The following is a 15,834-nucleotide window of genomic DNA, read 5'->3' on the forward strand; positions in this document are numbered from 1 at the left end:
CTGGGAACCGTACGTTCTCCCCAGGGTGCCCCTTTCCACCGTCTGGGCTTTGTCAACTACTCTGCAATCAGTCTAGGCGTGGGGCGAAAGGAAATGTCAGCTGTGATGGAAGACCAAATCTATGGAATTGCAAAGGAAGGAAGAAAACAACGAAAAGAAATATCCTCTCGACTTTCAGTTTATTTTTATTTTTTTTAAAGAGGAAAGCTAAGTCCACTTCCACATGGGCTGTGGTTTGGGACTGCTCTACCAGTCAGTCTGGCAGACAGAAATGTAAAAGCTCTAGCGACATGCGATAAATACCAGAATCTTCGGCGAATACCTGCAGCTGCTTGCCTATCACAGATGCTGTGCCCGTGTCCCTGGCAGACATCGCTAATCAATTACAGTGCCATTTCCTGTAGAGCCCAGGCAGCCTCACAATCCTCCAAGACAGAACTCCAGCAGCCATGACCAGTGGGTTTGCGCCGGCTTGCGAGGGGGAAGCTATCGATAGCTCTGGCTGGCCTCGCCCAACCCCATCACTGATTCACTCAACAAACAGAGGCTCTGAGAAGTCACCAAGTGCCCAAGGTTATGTAGCGGGTGCCAGGCAGAGCTGGGCCAGAATTCAGGTCTCCTGACTCCCTGGCCAGGTGGTCTCACTTGGAAAATCACACTGGCTCCTTTCCAAGCTGACAGCCGACTTCTGATGACCGGGGGACAAGACAGCATGGAAAAGGAGAACTCAGGTAACCTGAGTACCTCACCTGGGCAAGTGCTGCTTTGTCCTGGTTTGTGCTGCAGTCACTTTTACATCCTCTGGCCAGCGCTGGGTGGACATACTGGTAGGCAGGGAGCAGGATCATTCAAAGAGGGAAGCAAAGAGTTTGGCATGGGGTTTTCTGCAAAGCAGGCCTCCGAAATGAAGAAAGTATCACCCAGAACACATCTCTACCAGATTCCTTGGGGCTACGTTCCCAGGATCTTAAATGGGGGGAGGCGTGCTCTGAGAGACAGGGCTCTGTGCCCAGCCTGCAGGACAGAGAACACTGGAGGCGCCCAGACAGACAAGAGCCTGGGGGGTTCCCTGGGTTCCCTGGCTCTCTAAAAAAGGGTGCAGAAACACTTCAGCCTCACCCGGCAAACAACTGAAGCTTAATATTTTTCTATAGCCAGGTTCGTGCCTAAACCTACGAAATGAAAAGAGATCCTAGGAGGTGAAATATACTTACTAGACCAGTCTTTTCATTTCCTGGGGTTCAATTAGCCTAGATTTAAGTCGTAAGGAGGATATAATATTTATACAAGTTGGGATGATTTCTCTTGCCCCATTTCCCTTCCACCCTGGCTATTAACTGTGAGGCTGCCGAGCGTTCATTTCCTTCTGACCACAGAATCAGACCACCTTCCGCAGACACCACAGCCCAGAGGATTTTCCTTTCTCTGGCAGAACGGACTCTACTGCTGACACACTTAAGGGTGGAAGTGTCTCAAAGGGAGTGAGCCTGGCCTCCCATTCCATCAGAAATCCCTTTCATAGCATCCTTAACAAACAGTCACCTTAGCCTTCATTTGCTTACGCCTTGTAACGGGCAATTCACTAATTCAAGAAGTGGCCTTTTTTATCCGTTATGGATTGGGATATTCGTTTTCAAAAAACTTTTTATTTTAAGATAATTACAGACTCACATGCAGTTGTAAGAAATAATCAAAGACATCCTATATACCCTTCACCCAGTTTCCCCTAATGGTAACATCTTGTAAAACCATAGTACAGATCACAACCAGAAAACTGACAGTAATACTATCACTGACCTTACTCAGATGTCACCAGTTTTGCATGTATTCATGTGTGTGCGTATTTAGTTTATGCAATTTTATCACATGTACACTCGTGTGACCACGACAGTCAAGACACAGAATGGTTTCATCACAGGATCCCTTGTGCTACCCTTTTATGGCCACACCTCCCTCCCTTCTTGTCTACCTAATCCCAGGCAGCCACTAATCTGCTCTCCATCTCTGTAATTCTGTCATTTGAAGAATGCCATATAAATGGAATCATGCAGTATGTAACCTCTGGGGATTAGCTTTGTCCACTCAGCATAACTCTCTAGAGATTTATCCACGTTGTTGCATGTATCAGTGGTTTCTTCCTCTTTATTGCTGAGTCATATTCCATTGTATGGATGCATCACAGTTTAACTACATGCCCACGGAAGGACGTTATGAATAAAGCTGCTATGAACATTTGTGTGCCGCTTCCTTCCTTCCAACAGCTTTACTGAGATGCAATTCATATACCATACAATTCGCCCAAAGTGTACAATTCCACAGCTTTCAGTGTATTCACAGAGTTGTACAATCATCACCATAGCCATTTTAGAAAATTTCATCAGCCTTCATATCCTTTAGCCATCACCCCCAACCCCTTCCCCATCCCTAAACAACCATTAATTTACTTTCTTTCTCTCTATATTTGTCTATTCTGGATGTTGCATATAAATAAAATCATATAATATGTGGTCTTTTGTATCTGGCTTCTTTCACTTAACGTTTTCGAGGTTCATCCATGGTGTAGCAGCTATCAGTACTTCATTCCTATTTATGGCAGAATAACATTTCAGTGTATGGATAGACCACATTTGGTTTACCCACTCATCAGTGGTTGGACATGTGTATAGGGTTTTTTTTTGGCCACGCTGCACGGCTTTTGGGATTTTAGTTCCCCAACCAGGGATTGAACTCGGGCCCTTGGGCAGTGAAAGCGTGGAATCCTCACCACTGGACCGCCAGGGAATTCCCGTGTATCGGTTTCTGTATGAACACAAATTTCAATTTCTCTGGAATAGATGCCCAAGAGGGCAACTGCTGGGTCACGTGCTAAGTGCCTGTCTTGTTTGTCCGAAACTGCCCACACTCTTTTCCAGGGTAGCTGTACCATTTTACATTCCCACCAGCAATGCGCGAGGGATCCAGTTTCTCTGCATCCTCGTCGGCATTTTGTGTTACTCTTGTTTTTTTTCTTTTAGCTATTCTGACAGGAATGTGTATCTGCCTGTTTTTCCTCTGAGCAGAAATCTGATTCCCAGTAACATCCGCTGTGCGGCTCCGCCCTGCAGGCTCCTCTAATCTGCTATAGCCTGGTTAGTTCACACCTCTCCCCTCTAAACCAAGGGAGCCCCACATTAAAAGCTGGATCCAAGATATGGTCACACCACAGGGTGGGGATGGGACCTCTGGGATTTGGACCATGTAAGTCCTTTGAGCTGCATTCTACAGCTGGCTCGTGTGAACCCTGGAGTCCATTCAGAACCCCAGATCTTTTTCCCAAATAAAAAGAGGTTGGGCAAGGACTCCTGCATTCTGTCTTTGGGACAGTCCCTTAATGGAAGAATTGATTCCTCCGCATTTTTTTGTTTCTGCCTTGTAACTATAATCATCTTCCCAGGTGGGCCCCTCATTTTCTTAGAATGTAGTGACCCCAGAGGCAGAAGCGGGCACTTTGAAATGGGCACAGTACTTAGCTCACAGTGAGCACATGTTACGTATTTATAGGTTCGTCTTGATAAGCATCATAGACATGGAAAATCACAGGCATATTCCAAGGACTTAATAGATACGAGCTACATGGATACGTGAGAAGAGGCACGTCTCTATCCCTTGAATTTGCCACGGGAACAGTACCAGAGAAAGGGAGTGACTGGGAGCATGAATCCGACTCTGCCACTTGCTCGGGGTTTTATGGCTGTGCAGCCATCTGCCTCATCGGCGGCTGTTCCCCAGGCTTGTGCGGGAAGAAACAAATGAAATCATGAGCACAAAGGCACTTCAGGCCCCGGCAGGACCCGCTGGTAAGGGCTGTGCAAACATCCAGAGTATTGTCAACAGTCCTCCCTCTCACGGCAGAGAACACGCCCATGAGGGATACTGACAGAGCGATGCCGCTGCTACAGCTGACATCCACGCAGCTAACAGGCGGCCCTGAACCGGAGGTGTTGCCGATCCCCCAAACACATGCACACACGTGGACAGATCAACTGAGAAGTGCAACTCTGGCACCACGCTGTGGCCCCTGTTATGTGTGATGCATCGAGGGTGAGGAAAGGGTGGGCGTGCGGAGTGGAGCTGACACCTCCCTCGGACTGCCCTGACCCCAGATCGTCCAGCTCGTTGCTTAGGACCTAAATATAGGGGGTCATTCTTGACTCCTGTTTGCATCACGGTCCTCATTAAAGCCATCAGCAGGATTCTGAAAATGCACCCCCCGGCACCGATCTGGCACCCCACTTCCACGGCTGACACCTGGTCCAAGCCACGATCACCTCTGGCCCAGGGGACTGCGAAAACCTCCCTTCGGGTCTCCTCACGAGATATTTCACAGATGGAAGTCAGATCCCACCACTCCCTCCGCTCAGAACCTCCAGCTGCTGAGGAATAAAACCCAAAGACCTGAAGAGCACAGGGCCGAGAACAGCCGAGGCAGTCTTGAAAAACAAAGACACCACAGAGCAAGCTATTACAAAGCCAGAGTAATTAAGACAGTGCGTATTAGCACAAGGGTAGACAAACAGACCTGTGGAACAGATTAGAGAGTCCAGAAACAGACCCTCGCATACACAGTCACCTGATTTATGACAAAATCAATACTGCAGAGCAGAGGGGAAAGAATGGTCTTTGCAATAAATGATGTTGGATCAACTGAATCTCCATGTGGGAAAAAAAAATGTCCCTTGATCTCTACCTCACGCCATACACAAAAATCAATTCCAGATGGATTACATACCTACCTGTGAAAGGTCAAAGATTTTAGAGGAAAACATAGGAGACTGTCTTCATGAGCTTGGAGGAGGCAAAGATTTCTTAAATAGGACACAAAAGGTTCTAACCAGGAAGCGAAAAAATGACAACTTGACAATATTTAAAATTAAGAGACTCAGTTCATCCAAGGACACCACTGAGCTACTCACAGAATGGGAGAGGGAGGGGATGCAATCATATATCCACCAAAGGACTTGAACACAGAATATATAAAATTATACAAAAAGTAATTAAGAAAATTAATAAGAAAAAAAGACAATCCAATTTTTAAAAATGGGCAAAAGACTTGAATAGGCATTCTACAAAAGAGTATAGCCAAATCATGATAAATGTATGAAAAAGCAGTTGATTTCCTTAGCCATCAGGGAAGCACAAATTAATATTACATGACGATGCCATTGTATACTCACCAGACACGCCTAGAAAGAGAAAGACATATACTACCAAGTGCTGGCGAGGACAAGGGGCAACCAGAACACTCATGGAGGAAGGGCAAACTGATACAACTACTTTGGAAACCTGCTTGGCAATATTTACTGAAGCTGAAATACGCACACCCCATGACCCAGCAATTCCACTCCTACAGGTACACCCTATAGAAAAGCATGCACATGGCCACCAACAGACATACACAAGAATGTTCCCAGGAGCATGTGTTATTCAAAAAAAACAAAATGCTGCAAACTACACATTCACTGAGTCCAAATGTCCCACTCTGGTGGGGACGCTGATTGATAGTCAGGGAGGCTACGTACACACGAGGGCAAGGAGGCATGTGGGAAATCTCTATACCTTCCTCTCAATTTTGCTGTAAACCTAAAACTGCTTGTAAAAAACAGTCCTACAACAAAACAAACCAAAAAAAAAAAACCCCAGCAAAGTCAGAGGAGCAGGGATACCTCTGATGAGAAAAGCCGGTCAGAGTAGGGACGTGGTTTGCAGAAATGAACACAGCAATTCTCCGAGCTGAGACCTTACCTTCAGCAGGGTCAGTGGGGCTATAGCTTTACCTGTAATGTTTGTATGTTTCATAAAAGGGGGAAGAAAAAAATACCTTATGTGTGTAATTAAACCTAGAAGACAGAACCAAAACCCCTTAGGGCATGCCCCATCTCCCTGCAGGCCCTGGGTTTAATGTAGTCCAGGGGTCAGCAAACTTTCCCCCATAAAGGGCCAGATAGTATTTTATAACCTTGTGGATCCTCTGGTCTTTGTCATAACTACCCAACTCTGCTGCTGCAGCCTAAAAGCAGCCAGGGACAAGACAATGAATGAGCACGGCTGGGTCTGATCAGTGGATGCAGTGCCTTCTTGTTAGGGTCGCTCTGCGGGGGTACACTTGGCGGGAGATGAGCGGGGGTGGGGAGGCACCTGGGGACAGCTGCGCCCTCCTTACCCCACCCCCCTTTCAGAACCTGGCTGAGGGTTTTCTCCGCCACCCCCCACCCCAACCCCCCTTCTGGAATGGTCCAGACTGGCTCTTGTGAACTGCCCGAGCCTGTTTTTTGCAGAGCTTCTCCCTAATTAACGGGAAGTGGCCCCATGCGTCCCAGGCCCCTGCGGAGAGCAGGTTACAGGGCTTGCAGCTTTTGGAAAAGTGCTGCTGACAACCAGGAGTTAAACGGGCGGTGACCCTGCCACTGGGCGGGGGACAAGGGGGGAGCGCGTGAGAGGAACTCGGCAGGCAAGCTGTCTTCAGCCCTTCCTCCACGGTCACGGTCACTGCGAGAGGAAATGAGGAGGAAAGGAGGCCTGGGACGGACGGACGCTGCCCACAAAGTGGGCACAACAGGTGCACCGGGGACAGGAGATGCAAGCCCAGTAATTAAGGCCTCCAGACACCTGTTGTGAGCTCACCCATTCACACCCCTGGCAGGTGGTTCACACCTCTGAGGAAGGGGGAAAAAAAAGGCTCAGATGAAAAACTCTCCATCTGTAGCCTGCAGCCGAAGGCCTAGCCTGCCAGAGATGGCGGCGTTTCTGCCAGCGGCTCCCACCTGACATCCCTGACCTCCGGGGACAGTACCCCAGGGGTGGGGGTGAGGGGGCTCCAGAGTGAGAAAGACCTGGCTGTGCCGCTTCAGAGCTGTGTGACCTTGGGCAAACTCCTTAACCTCTCTGTGTCTCACACGCCCTATCTTTATCAGATTCCATAGGGCAAGGCTTTGCACAGTTAAATCTATGTGATCAGCAAACATTTACTGAGAACCATCTACGTACCAGGGGCCTGTGGCCACTGCAGCAAACCAGACAGCGTGTCTGGGGGTGGGGGGTGAGGGACATGAAACAGCCGCATGGATAGCACTCCAAGGGGAGCTGTGAGGCGGGCTGGGTGGAACGGGAATGGGGGCCGCGGGAGAAGAGGACAGGCCAAGCTACCCTGGCTGGGGCGTCGGGAGTGAGCCAGCGGAAGGGTGAGCTGAAGGCCTCATTTTCAACAGCAAGAATTCCAGCTAACTCTGCTGGCTCTGTGCCAGGCACTGTTCCCAAAACCAATCCTTATAACTGCCTGCTGAGGTTATATGTCATTTGGCGGTCTATGCCCATTTTCCAGATGAGGAAACAGAGACACAGAGAGGGTAAGTGACTTGCCCAAGGTCACACAGCTAGGAAGTGGTGGAGGTGGGACATGAACCCAGGCGGGCTGGACCCAAGCTGCATGTCCTTATCTGACTGCACAGTAGACTTAAGCTATACCATCATCATCACCTAAGAAGGATGCCTCTGTGCTGTGGACATTTTTCAAATCGAGGCCAGCCTTTAAGGGGCAGGATCGCTGAATGCGATACATTACTCGGGGCGCTTGTAAGTGAAGTCGGAGGAGGGGGAGGGGCCAGAGAGGGGCTGTCTAGTCCCCATATCCGCTGTGACGCTCAGCCAGGAATCATGAACTCTGTGTCTACCAGGCTGGTGGGTAAGAAAGAGTGAAGTGGGCCGGGTGGGAAGTTCAATAGCAGGTGTGAGCAGCCACTACGAAGAGCAACGGCCAAGGCCACATAGGAACCCGGGCCTGATGGAGTCAGATCTGTCGATTTTTTCCCCCAGGTCGGAAACCAGGGTTGGATGTGAAACCCCATGCTCTGCAAATATGGGACACCAACTCGTCCCCACCACCCTGACCCCAACACTGTGTGGGCCCAAGTAAACCACACCAGGGGCCACATCTACCCTGCTAATTTGCAACCTTTGCTATAAGGAGAGAGGCAGTGAGGAGAGAGGCACTGAATCAACGGCGGCACCTGCTACTCAGGTGAGCCTTTCACTGCCTGGGGAGGGAGGATAAGTGGGCGTGACTGTCAATCCCCTCCTGCAGATGAGGAAACTGAGGCTGGCCGACTGCCAAACTACACTCTGGCTCCGAATCTCCTGATCTTTCCATTGGTTTGCGGGCAGGATTGGCTACCTGGTTTGCTGGGCCCAGTGTAAAATGAGAATTTAGGGCCCCTTGTTGGAAAATTAAGAATTTCAAGATGGCAACAGGAGAGCATGAAACCAAGTGTGAGGCCTCAGATGTTCACGAGGCTGGCCCTGTCTGGAGAACCTCTTTCTTGGAAGATCACTGCCTTCCAGAAACCAGGTGCCTCAAATCAAGGCTGCCCCTGGAGTACAAAAGAAATGCGCAAGCTGAGGGTCCTTCTAGCAACAGCCCCTTGACTTCTCTGTGCCTCAGTTTCCTCATCTAGAAAATGGACACAACAATAGTTCCACCAGGCCGGGCTGTTCTGAAGATACACTGATACCATGAGTGCCCAGGATGTGGTCAGCTCAGTGTCTGAGGCCTCCTAAGTGCTCGCGGGCACTAGCCACCTGGTTCCCAAGGGGTCTTTGCTATCTCAGGGCCATCACTTGAAATGTGGGTGGGAATGAGACCTTTCCATCAAATGCTTTGGCTCTGCACACACGCGCTTGTGCGTCAGGACGGGAGGCCCTGAATACAGAGGCTTCCACTGAGCGAACGGACTTTGGCTCCATGGAAGCATCTGAGGGGCTATTCTCTGAACCACACTTCTGCCCTGGGGTCTTTCAAATCCAGGCTTTCAGATGGAGGCAGGAAAAGAATAAAAAAACAACTTAGCTTAGGGAGGGTGGGAGGGAGGCTCAAGAGGGAGGGAATACGGGGATATATGTATACATATAGCTGATTCACTTTGTTGTACAGCAGAAACTAACACAACAATGTAAAGCAATTGTACTCCAATAAAGATATGAAACAAAAAACAACTTAGCAAAACAACTTAGCACAGGTATGCACATGCGCACACACACCTACCCCACAGTCAACCCAGAGAGCAGGGGGATGCCCACGTTACATCTTTCTTCTTCTGGAATCGATACTGACTTAAGACTGTGGGCACCTGCTGGGTGAGCCGAGGACCATTCCCATCCTCGCTCTGGTTGTGGGCTGAGGCGTTGGCTCCCTGCATCCATGTGTACCCTTGCATGGTCTGGGGAACCCCGGTTCGTCCTCCACATTTCCTTTCAGGGCTTGAGGAGGACCAGCTCGGCCTCGCCCTGTGCCTCACATTCCTTACTGACCCTCTCTGCCCCAGAACCTAGCTGGAGGGGGAGAGGACTACAGTGGAGGGCGCGGGGAGCTGGAAGGGAGGGAGATAATTAGGGAAAAGAGGAAAAAACAAAAAAAAAGGATATGCTGCAGAGAACTTCCAAGGATTCAGCACTACTGTGACACAGGCTCTGTCTACAGTCAGACCTGCCCTGGGTTCAAAGCCTGGAGCCACTGGCTTTGTGCTGTTTAATAACCACAGCTAATGCTAGTTAACTACCCACTCCATACCAGGTGCTGTATTAAGTGCCCCACATGCATAATCTCACTTAATCCTTTTAACAACCCTTGAGGCAGCCACATGGTGAGGGAGCTGGGTGCCAGCCCGAGCCATCTGACAACGCAGTAGGTAGGAATTTGGGCTCTGGAGCTGGTTTCTTCACTGGGAAATGGAGCCGATGACAACCACTCCGCGGGGCTGTAATCAGGTAAAGCGTTTCAGCCCACGGTGCCTGGCACAGAAGTCGCGCTCGAAAAATCTACTTCATGATAATGATAAACACTAGCATCATTATCACAATTCGTAGCACATGTTATCACCAGTATTATGACTACTGTTTTATGCCAGGGGAAACTGAGGCCCAGAAAGGGGGCGGCAGAGAGAGAACTGCTGTCTCCTAATTCACTGCTGTGTCTACTCTCTGACTTTTCTAAAGGGCGAGCCTCGAATTGTCCCAGAGGACGATCCCGCAGAGGCATGGATCTGCAGGGCCTCCTGGCACCCATCGGGCTGGGTTTAAGGGGTTGGGGTCTGGCGCAGTGAGGCCCGGGTGGAAGGCTGGTGGCCTCCAGGAAAGGCCCAGGCAAACACCGCCTCGGCTGAGAAACCACTGCCCCCAGTGCACGGGCAGGGCCCCCAGCGGCGGGGGAGGGCGGGCGAGCTGCTGTCCCCCAGTGGGCTGTCTCAAGAACCAGACCATGCCCTCCCATGGCGCTGCACTCATGCCCTCACACCCCGGGTGTGTCACTGTGCGACTGTCACTGTCGCTTTCCTTCCTGGTCCTTCACAAAGAGTGAATTCCTTGAGAAAGGAGCCTGTCTCTCCTGAAATGGCTACGTGCCGGGCGCCTAGCACAGTGCCTGGTGCAGACGACACACGTGCGGGATGGTGGTTCCACTAAGGGATAACAGCGTCCCTCCTCTGCAGCGCTGCTCTGCTGCTTAATAAAAGATACAGCATAGGAAGGCATGTAGCAGAGCCCAACACACAGCAAGCTGGTGATTTTGATTATGCCCGGTGGGATAACTCCATGAAAACTGCCTGGCATAATGGACCGGACTGGTTCCCCTAAACCCTGACATCTTCCCCTGGCTCTGACCTTTGCCGGCCACTGGCTTTTGTCTGAAACTGGGTCTGTGCTTTCCTGGCGGAGCTTGTCTCCCAGAGAAGGCTCACAGCGACCCCTGCTGCCCGCGCTCGGAACGGCCTCAAACCCCCCGCCAGAACGCACAACAAAGCCAGGCTCCAAGCAGGCTCTGGATTTCCAGGGGTTGATGAAAACTACCACCAGAACAATGGCAGGAAGACGAGACACCACATGTAATGATGTTCGGGGGACACTAATTCCCTGTCTTCTCAAAATAAACATAAAACGTGAGATCAGATAAAGTGCTTTTCCCTTCCCGTTGCGGTCTTTTGTTTCCCTGGATAAGTGTCATCCTCAACAGACTGCGGAACCAAGCGAAACTGTCATTTCGGCAGGATGCTGTTTCCTGATCAACACGTGCTGCTCAGAGCAATCCCGTTTTGATCTGGCAGTTCTTAAATTGGACTCTTTAAAAAGCAGGAGCATGGTTGAAACCAGTGGCCATGCGAGGCTCGGGATACATACCTTCTCGTGACAGCGACCCACTCCTCTTGACTCGTCTCCCCAGACGCTGGGAGATGGAAAACAGCCTCCTGCAGATGGTGACCCCACCTTACCAGGCTGTTACTACCACGCAGGGGACCCTGGGATCATAGCTAAGACCCTGCTACTAAGAAATCGACAGGGTCCCCGTCTTTGCATCAGCACTGGGCTAATGTCTGTTAATGAATTGTATGCCAGTGTATGATTTAGAATGGGGGGGAGGACGAGAGGGATTTTTAAAGCAGACCCTTCAAGTGGTTCCCCATTCTTTACACCACGGAGTAGGAGCAAAGAGGGTAGATTTCACACAAAGATAATACATACTTTCCAGTCTCCAAAACCTAGGACTTCTATTTTGCAACCACAGCTGACCTGGCAAGATGCTAATTGGTAATCCTAATCGGGATTTAGCTCTCCTGATCTTCACGCCAGAACCGGACAAATGCAGGTTAAACAAACAAGGTCTAGTACACGGAATCCTAAATGTTCACCCCTATGCAGGCCACAGAGCTGTAGGTCCCCAGAACACTCTTAGATTGCAGCCGAGCTTCCATGATCTGCTTGGTTGGGGCCAATGTCATCTGCCTTAGGTTCTGAGAGCTAGGAGGGTCTGTTCTCTGTGCCACACAGCACACACCTGGAGAGTGCCCTGGCTTTATAAACGTTTCCCCCTCATGCCCTCTCTCTAAAGACGTTTCATCCAAGGCTTGCTGCTGGGTGATACCTAACTTATCTGAAAAACCAAACAGTGTAATGTACTGGCACAGGGGTTGCAAACTCGTGGCCCCTGGGTTATATCCGGCCCTCAGGTAGACGTTGTCCCACACAGAGTGTTTTTAGAAAGTGAATTAGTTTTCCAACTCAAGAATCCAGATTGCCAGTTTCTCTTTCAAAACGCGGGAAGAACTGGTCCTACGACATCTGCGTCCCTGCCCAGCATCACCGCTGGCCCTCCAGTCGGCCAGTTCCTACCCAGTCTGCTCTGCCAGGCTGTTTGCTGCCTGGCCCCAAGAGACCTCTGAGTTTTGACTCCTGTGCTGTAGCAGCTGCTGGTGGACTGCATTATTTCGGCAGGCGATCCTCCCTCATCTCAAAGTGCGCTTTCCATAGACAGCAGTGCAGACCAGTGCTGCCCAACCCTGGCTGGATATCAGAATCCCCTGGGGCGCTCTGATCCAAATACCAGCATCTGGGCTCCACCCCTGACCAACCGAATGCAACTTTCTGGGGGCGGAGCCTGAGCAAAGGTGTATTTATAAAAGTCACCAGGTGATTCAAATGTGCAGAGAAGGTATTGGGCCACTGGCTTAAACCAAAGGATGATTTGGGAGGCAGGATTTCAGGCAGATCATGGGCAGAGCTGGGCGTCAGCCGCCTGGGTTCCTGCCCCTCCTGCAGGTCACTGGTGGGGATGAAGAAGACTGACTACCCTGTTTGGACATGTTTCTGCCCAGCGGTCTGGAGAGCAATGTCTGAGATTAAGGGAGACACATCAAAGGCAGCCAGAAGACGACCTTTGAGAGGCCACCGCGCTGGCCTTCGGCAGACCATCGAGGACCCGAAGGCCCAGCAGGCTCCCCCCGACACGACGGCCCCGCGGACCGGACCAGCGCCTCTCACCTGAAGAGCTCGCGGATCTCACGGCTGTCAGCCTGGAAGGGGATGTTCCGCACCAGGATCTTGGAGGTTGTCTGCTTTCTGGGCACTTGTTTCTTCCGAGCGGATGTCAGGGCTGGCCTGGAGGGTCGGGGGAAAGGCTTCAGGTCATTCGGGGCCTCGGCAGCTGCTGCCCTCTGCTGACTCCACCGGCCCCCTACCCCCACCAGCACCGATGCTCTGGTCCTCTGCTCAGGTGAGGGACTCGAGGACTCTGCGTGGACGCGGCTGAGAGGAAGGGAGAAGGAGGCGGGCTCCCCTGGGTGGCACGCAGCCTAATTATCTTCTCCCCCCAGCAGCTGTGGATGTCCAGTCAGCACATCCTACCCTGGGGTGGCTGCTGACCTTCATCTGAGACACTCAGGGGCTAGCAGGGACTTGAGGAAAGAACTCTGATGGGGGTGGGGGCAGTCTCTCCCTAAACCCAGTCTCCTCTGTCTCTTTCTTTGCAGGTGCCCAGAAAGATGCCGGCTGGTCCCAAGGTCTTGTTGAAGACATTTCCTCACGAACCCGAAGCGCAGCATCCAGGGGCCTGGAGCAGTTTCTAACCACGGAGGTGGGTCAGGGCTGCGAGACGAAACTCTCTCCACCTGAGGGTCAAGGCCATCCCGAACCTGTCCCCCTGCTCTTCCAGGGAAACCCTCCACTCCATGGAAGCAGGGGAGGGTCACGAGCACAGCCGTGAGTTGACAATCTGGGTGTGAATACCCGTCGGCCACTTAGGATCTGTGTGATCTTGGACAAGTTATTACTTGGCCTCTCTGGGCCTCTCAACTGTATAACAGGCCTAATAATAGTGCCAACCCCATCGATTGTTCGAGGATTTAATGAAAGATACATCAAAACACTTTGCACTGTGCCTAGCACAGGGTAAGCGTTCCATAAACAGCAGCTGTGATTATGAGGACGGTTATGACTCACTTCCTTTAAGTCTGCTCCAGGTCACCTCCTCCCTGTCTCCACTAAAATAGCAGCCCACTCCCACTCCCACCCCTGGCTCGATTTTCCTGGCACTCATCACTATCCAAGAGCATATTACATATTCAGTCATGTTTCTCTTTACGGTCTGTCCTCTAGGGCTGTGCCGTCCAACACGGCAGCCACCAGCTGCACGTGCCTAACAGTTAAATCGATATTAAAATGACACAAAATTAAAAATTCAACTCCTCGGTTGCTGGGCTAGCCAGCCTCCAAGATGGTTCCCAACGGTCTCTGTCTCTTGGTATTCATGCCCCTTGTGTACTCCTCTCCTGCTCTGAGACTAGGTCATAAAAGACACTGCTGCTTCCTCCCTATTCTCTCTTGGATCACTCGCTCTGGGGGAAACCAGCTGCCAGGCTGTAAGGACACTTGTGCAAGCATAGGGAGAGGCCAACGTGGTGAGGAACTGAGGCCTCCTGCCAACAGCCATGTGAATGTGCCATTTTGCAAGTGAATCCATCAACCCCAGTTGAGCCTTCAGATGAGACTGCAGCCCTGGCCAACGTCTTGACTGCAACCTCATAAGAGATGCCAAGATGGAACTTCCCAGCTAAGCTGCTCCTGAATTCCTGACCCTCAGGAACTGTGACATAATAAATGTTTGCTGCTTTAAGCTGTTAAGTTTTGGGATACTTGGTTATGTAGCGATAGATAATTAACACAGTGGTAGTTGCCACGTTTCAAGAGCTCAAATGCCATGTGTGGCAAGTGGCTACCACGCTGGGCAGTGCAGATGTAGAACATTATAGGATGTTTTCATCATCGCAGAAACTTCTATCAAATAGCGCTGCCCTAGAATGTAAACCCCACGAGGAATCTCCCTCCCCAGCTCCTGGGAAGAGTGTCTGGTGCCCAGTAGGCTTTCTGTAATTTTTTGTTGAATAAAAGAAAGACTAAATGAACACTGCCTAGGAATTGAGAGGCTGCAAGGTGACTTCAGCCTGACTCCCTGGAGTCAGGGGACTGAGAAGAAAGACCGGCACCACTGGCTGAGTGATCACGTGCTGGGCATGTGCTAGATGCTTCATGCTAGATGCTTCATGCACAACCTCCAGTTTTCACATTTTACTTTATGGGCAAAATCACCCGCCCAAGGTCACACAGCCCCTGGATTAGAACCCAAAGCTGCAGGGCACAAAGCTTGGACCCCCCCCCACTCTTAATTCACGTTAGCTTCTGGGGGCTCCCACACCAAGCTTCTTCTGGCTAAGGATGCTCAGCATGGAATGGACTGGGATGGGTGGACACCACCAGAGGTGGCCGAGGCTGGCTTCACAGGTAGCATTAAAAAACAGAGAGAGAAGGAAGAGATGGCGGCAGCTTCAGGTCAGCTCACTGGCAGCTAATCTGCTCAACGACCACAACAAATGACCGACTTGCTGAAAACCATCAAATAAATATCTTAAACCAGCCCAAGGATTGTGAGAGGCGGTCACTTCATCACCTGAGGCGGACAGATGGGATTGACAATGACAACAATGATAAAGGCTGACCCCAGGTATGCGTTACATGCCGGGCACTGTTCAAAGCACCTCCAGTGTATTAGTTCAATTAGGACTTGCAAGGGTGAAGATGTAGGGGCAAAACTAAAACTCCCAAGAGACCTCCACTACTTTAGGAAACTGGTCATTGGGTCCAGTGGTCTGTCTCCATCTCTAACATCTACTGAATCTCTTTCAAATTAAGTGGAGGCCGTCTCTGGGCACCGCTGTCCAGCTCCAAGAAAGAAAGCCCCATAATGGGAGACGTCTAGGTTTTATCACTGCTTCCGGTTCGTCCAAGGCTCCAGCAACTTGCAAGTCTCCCTGGGTTTATTTATAGGGCCAAGATAAGTGGGTTTTGCTTGCTTCTCCTGCCTGTGTTCCTTTTGTTATAATAGATGTGTACTAACACGTTTACTCCGGGGACTGGCGTGGTCCCAGTTTACCAGGGAAATGGGTATCGGAGCTGGCATGCGGGACACCTCCTTAATTAGGAAGG

General features: G+C 50.7%; 1 protein-coding gene across 2 annotated transcripts in view; it reads right to left on the bottom strand.

Moving 5' to 3' along the window:
* The window catches only part of RBM19 (RNA binding motif protein 19), a 120,939-nt gene that overhangs the window by 64,941 nt on the left and 40,164 nt on the right, over positions 1–15,834 (bottom strand). For both annotated transcript variants that reach the window (XM_061169404.1, XM_061169405.1), the window contains exon 21: positions 12,838–12,954. In XM_061169404.1, coding sequence (XP_061025387.1) covers positions 12,838–12,954 — 117 coding nt within the window. The remainder of the gene's footprint in view (positions 1–12,837; positions 12,955–15,834) is intronic.

The sequence above is a fragment of the Eubalaena glacialis genome, chromosome 15 (assembly GCF_028564815.1).
Source record: "Eubalaena glacialis isolate mEubGla1 chromosome 15, mEubGla1.1.hap2.+ XY, whole genome shotgun sequence".
Taxonomy (NCBI): Eukaryota; Metazoa; Chordata; class Mammalia; order Artiodactyla; family Balaenidae; genus Eubalaena; species Eubalaena glacialis.